The sequence below is a fragment of the Sinocyclocheilus grahami genome, unplaced genomic scaffold, assembly GCF_001515645.1.
Source record: "Sinocyclocheilus grahami isolate Dianchi unplaced genomic scaffold, SAMN03320097.WGS_v1.1 scaffold8081.1, whole genome shotgun sequence".
NCBI lineage: Eukaryota > Metazoa > Chordata > Actinopteri > Cypriniformes > Cyprinidae > Sinocyclocheilus > Sinocyclocheilus grahami.
This window is the reverse complement of record NW_015511869.1, coordinates 4141-4870: the sequence shown is the minus strand read 5'-3', so window position 1 is coordinate 4870 and position 730 is coordinate 4141. Positions and strand designations below refer to the sequence as shown.

Sequence of the window (730 nt, the reverse complement as noted above, 5' to 3'; positions counted from 1 at the left end):
TAAACTGAATTATATTTTGCCAAGAAAAGTTCTGGCTAAATTTGCCTGACATATGGATTCTTTCTTTCTATGCCTCGGTAGTGTCTAGGCCGGTAAGTGGGCATCTGTGTTTAGGAGAACTGCCTTCTGCGGTGCAGCCCTGCTTCATACCATGCCCACAGCTATGCCTGCTCTCGCCCTGGTCCTCCTGGGGGGCCTGTCTCCACGACAACTGCATGGAAACACTTGGACGAAAAGGTGGGACAACATGGGAATGAAATGTCATTGGTGGGGAAAAAATTTGCTCTTTTATTAATAGAAGCTATAAAATCCACTTTAAATGTTTAAAATTGATGATTGGTACACCTCTCCACTGAGCTGAACCCGGAGGTAACCGAGTATCTAAAACTGACACCATTTTTGGTGAGAGGTGATAACATCTGTCACTGAAGCGAGCTGCCAGAGTACTGCCCTATAATGAGAGAATTTAGCAGAGGGCAGACTGATGTCATACATAAGTGAGGCTTTCAGTCAGAAATGACTCATTCTGGATAAGAATTATAAGAATAATCCCAGCTTTAAAACAGTGCTGCAATTTTATCATTCACCTGCCTTACTGAAACAAGATGAATATTCTAGAGGTATGAAGATCTAAATTATGATGTTAAATGTGAAAATAATAAATGTTGCAGTAATTTGATCAAGTGACAGTAAAGACATTTATAATAGTACAAAAGGTTTCTATTTTTTT

General features: G+C 39.7%; 1 protein-coding gene across 1 annotated transcript in view; it reads left to right on the top strand.

The window, feature by feature from the left end:
* Positions 1–730, top strand: part of LOC107577977 (thrombospondin type-1 domain-containing protein 7B-like) — a gene marked incomplete at its 3' end in the record, with an annotated part of 6960 nt that overhangs the window by 3065 nt on the left and 3165 nt on the right. The window contains exon 3 of the mRNA XM_016263992.1: positions 82–237. Coding sequence (XP_016119478.1) covers positions 82–237 — 156 coding nt within the window. The remainder of the gene's footprint in view (positions 1–81; positions 238–730) is intronic.